This window comes from Schistocerca gregaria, chromosome 3, assembly GCF_023897955.1.
Source record: "Schistocerca gregaria isolate iqSchGreg1 chromosome 3, iqSchGreg1.2, whole genome shotgun sequence".
Classification (NCBI taxonomy): domain Eukaryota; kingdom Metazoa; phylum Arthropoda; class Insecta; order Orthoptera; family Acrididae; genus Schistocerca; species Schistocerca gregaria.
Window position 1 is genome coordinate 755,248,764 of NC_064922.1, and position 4,628 is coordinate 755,253,391.

Consider the following 4,628-nt stretch of genomic DNA (forward strand, 5'->3'; position numbering starts at 1 on the left):
GGGCTATCCCACCGATAAGCAGTAGTTTAACCAGAGCTTTTAAACATCAATTTATATGGAATAATATTCATATAATTGATACACTTTGAAATATAAAGTACTTTAAAATTTCTGATTTATAAAAATCAACAAAATCACATTTCAATGCTACATTAAAAGCACAGAAGACTGTCAGATTTTATGGCATTCCTGATTTTCTGATAAAATCGCCACCCGGATAAACGTGCTTGTGAAACAAAGGTTGTGCTAACAGACTGATTTGTGGCACAGTCTATCAATATTTGCACCATATCCAACACATTTCTCATTATAATGACAAATCATACAGTAAATTCAGAAAACCTACATTACGTAACGGAAAAGTCTCTGATGAATATTTTGACTCATATAATGTGCAAGTACCACATAAATAAAAAGGTGTAGCGGGAAGGGGGGGGGGGGGGAGGGGGGGATAACACAGGATGTCCACTATGTGGCATTAGGGAAGCACCCAATTCCACTCGTCTGTTTTGACTCATGATGTCATCAGTATGGAGAAACGCCTACTTCCTGCATATACAAAATGGTGAAGATGTTGTCACTATATACACAGGCAACAAATGTCAACAGAAATAAAAACATTCACTTTGAAAACTAACCTATGAGAAATAAAAATGACAAGAACTTCTCACTCCAAAACAAAATGAAACTAACAGGCCAACCGCAGTAAATAGCGGGTTCAGAGAGTGGACAAGTTAAATATATAAAGTACAAAACTCTGCAGCATCCCTAAACAATTATTATTAAAAATCATCATCATCATTATTATTGTTATAATTATTATTAAAAAAAACATAACATTACACCCACAAAACAAAAAGGAATCGTATGCTTCACTATACCTATATCATTCAAATGAAGCTCTCAATACCAAAAACCAACACCTCTGAAAAGTGGAATTGGGTATTTCCCTTAACCTATATAGCTCAAACACAGCTCTCCTCTCAATGCCAAAAAAACCAGCACCCCCAACTCCAAATTGTGGACTCCAATGTTTTCCTTCACTCTAGATATCTAAGGGGGGGGGGGGGGGGGGTGGAACTACGCGTAACTCACAAAGCCACCACCAAAACCAAAACAACAATAACTCACAAACCCAAAAAATCCCCATACTCACTAGTACAATTGAAACACAAGCTAAGTACAAAATTGACAAACAAACAAGGAAGAAAAGAATAACTCACTGAAAACAAAGTCAACACTTCCATATCCACATTAAAGCACTGACTACACACACACACACACACACACACACACACACACACACACACACTACCATAGTGACTCAAATGAACCCAATACCACATGTTAAAGTCAACACGTCAACAAATGCCACAAGAGGGCACCATCAAGTACACCACCACATTTACAAACACAAACTAACTCAAAAACATGGCACCACAGTGATGTCACACACTGCACTGATGCCTTATGTCAAAGCAGATGGGTGGAATAAGATGCCTCCAATGACCCCATTACATAATTTAATCCACCAAAGATGACTAATACCAGAGAGAGCTTGTGATTATGTTCATGTGACTTTCTGGTAATATCCAAGTACATAATTGGTAATTAGTGTGAAAGAGTAACAGTACACAACTTTACATGCTGAGGGCATTAAAACATTAAAAGCACAGCATTCATGTGATGGCAATAAAATGCCACTTAATTTATTCAGTATAATTTATATTTACAAGCTATGTCGGAATTTCTCCATATATTCATAGTATATACAATTTTTTTTTACATGTTCAATATCTACAAGTGTCTACTCTGGTAAGTTTCATTTACAAAATCTGTGTTCTCAGAATAAATTAAGAGGATAAGGATATACAGTCACAACATACTGAAAACACACCAAAATATTAAATATGGTTCAGCTGTAACCAACTTTTATAACAGTTATAGTAAATCTTCATGATGCAAATGCCGACACATAGGGAATGTTTTCACTTTATGAAAAAAATTATCCTACATTATAATACTGGTGAAGAATGGGCATTCACATGGATATAACAATGAACATCTTACAATATTATTAGCTATTAACATTATACCCCACATACAGTTCCAATGAAAGACTTGCATACATTATCTACACTCAATTATATTACAGTAAATCAACAACCATTAAACCAAAAATTAGATGTTTCATAAACTTACAAAATAAAATTCATTCTTTGTGCAATGTGACTACCTAATGTGAGCTTACATGTCACCTTCAACTTCTACTTGTCCAAAAACTTTACTGTTTTGACTGCTCTTCAATGTCACCTGCACAGTAACAAGCCAAAAAAATCTGAAATAGCTGTTACAATTTTCCTCGTGTCAATTAATCAGTGGCATTAATGGTGATTGTCTTCCCCTTTGGATTGTCAAACTGATCCATGGTTTTGATATCCATTATCATTGTTAGGGCCCATATCATGACTATAGCCAAAAGTACAGTAATGAAAATACCAGACCATATTGGAGCAGAAAAAAAGGGGACACAGTCATATGCATCATTAAATGTATCATTAGAAGAAACATAGGGCTCCACTTGGAGCCCATAAAATGTTACACTTGCTTCATTGTCTTTCGATGTGAAAATAACGTTGGAAGAACAGTGGTACGAGAAATGGAGTGGTGCAGTTATGGGAGCTGATGGCAAAAGGGTATAATTTTGCGTGTCGTTCTTCACTTCAATTTTATCGAAGGACCAGTATCCGCTAGATTTACTAAAAGTAAGTCTCATGGAGACAGAACTTAAACTCTTTATTCTAACACTTAACATGACATTGCCTGCTATTGTTGAAGTGGTTATCGATATCACATCGGTAATATTAATTTCGTCTGTTCCATGACGAAAGACAGGTGGGCGTTTGGTGTACACAAGCGTGTTATTCCGATTCCAGAAGCTACCGTTAGTTTCGAGTTCATTGCTGGTTTCTAACAACTGCCTCACCCTGCGAACATTGGGTTTTAAATATGGTTCTATCCACGATGAATGATGGGCTGTGTATAGAGCAAGTACATCATCATATTTGTTAACCAAACTGTTGTATACTTCACCAATTATATTATCATGACGCTTTAACAAGTCTGGGCGATCTTCTTCTGACCGAGCGTCGCCCAGTTTAAACACTAAGATACTTTTTTCTGCTTTTGGAAATGTGTAATCAAAGTCCTTAATATTCACTGCTTTCATTTTCAGTCCCAAAGTTTTCAAGGCTTTGTAAGGAGATTGGACAGATGGCAGAAAATTAACATGAGATGAACTGGTTATATTTTTCAAGCTGCTGAAAGTGTCATCCAAATTCAAACCTCCAAAATCTTCCATACTTAAGTTTTCTTCTAGAAATACCACAATATGTTTCCGTTCACCAATCTTCTTTGAAAAATAGTCCGAAAATTGTTCGACACTAACTTTTGAAAGAGAAGGTGGAGATCCAGCAACTTTACCATTAACTTCATCGGGCTGCCACAATAATACAGGTATGTATTCGGAGTTTGTTCCAACAAAGGAAATACACAGCACAACCACATACAAATTGAACATCATTCTGGCTCACTGTTCCACAATTCCAACCAAATTTGCAACAAAACTCTCACACTTAGAACGCCCTATCGGTCATATGACTCAAAGATATGATTGCTACATCTTTGGCGTCGTAAAATCAAAGTTGCAGAGCGCATCCGCGCAAGACTTCTATCGATTCACACTTGACGGGATGGAACGTCAAAACATCACACAAGACGTCAACGGTACGGAGCGTAACAGAACGTCACTTACAAGATTCACCGGGAAGAAAGTTTTGACGATGTTGTTTGTGGGCTGGACAATAACCTACTCTACACAAGGCAGTGCCTTCAATATGAGAACATCGTGCGGGTATCAAATATACTGCCGGGAGTCCAGAAAAGACATCTCGTTGTACGTTAAAAACGAAGCTATTTTAAGGCTACTTCACACATGAAGCATCATCAAAGCGTGCCACGATGTATTTCGAATGGCAGCATTCACCCGGTCCATCAACGGACTGTTACCTCCCGTCACCGCAAGCAATCCTCGGAAGAGAGTTAAGAGAATGTCGTTGTCTGCTAATATAGGTAGCTAACCTGTTTCCACCACAGTCATTCACGTTGTAGTACCTAGAGAATTTCGTGCTATTGTATCTTCTTAATCTTTATTTTGTTATTTTGCTTTGTTTTTGTGGCAAAACGCAAATTTTCCATGACGATTATTGGATTTATTTATGTATTTCAAGTAGTAGCTTTGGATTTACATATTGATTTACTCGTCTATAGACCATTTAGTACAACAGAATCGGATGTATCAGACACATGACACAAAAAATAAATAATGTACATATACAAAACATTAACAAAGTAGAATAGGATTAGGTGAGGATAGAGTAGCAAATAGGTCATGGCGTAATCAAAGGCACTATCCCAGCATTCACCTTAGCAACCTGGAGAAATTGTGGAAAATCCAAGTCAGGATGGCCAGACAGGGAATACTTAAGCACAACATACATGGTACATCAGTTAAGCAAATTAAAGGAACTCGACAATAAATAAGGGCCTGGTAGTCTTTTAAGCTAACG

General features: G+C 37.0%; 1 protein-coding gene across 1 annotated transcript; it reads right to left on the reverse strand.

Annotated features, from left to right (window-relative positions):
* Positions 1–1,678: 1,678 nt before the first annotated feature.
* LOC126354055 (V-type proton ATPase subunit S1-like) lies at positions 1,679–3,665 on the reverse strand. The gene has a single exon (XM_050003413.1). It carries the CDS (start codon positions 3,581–3,583, stop codon positions 2,372–2,374), a length of 1,212 nt encoding a protein of 403 aa, XP_049859370.1. The 5' UTR covers positions 3,584–3,665; the 3' UTR covers positions 1,679–2,371.
* Between the last annotated feature and the right edge of the window lie 963 nt (positions 3,666–4,628).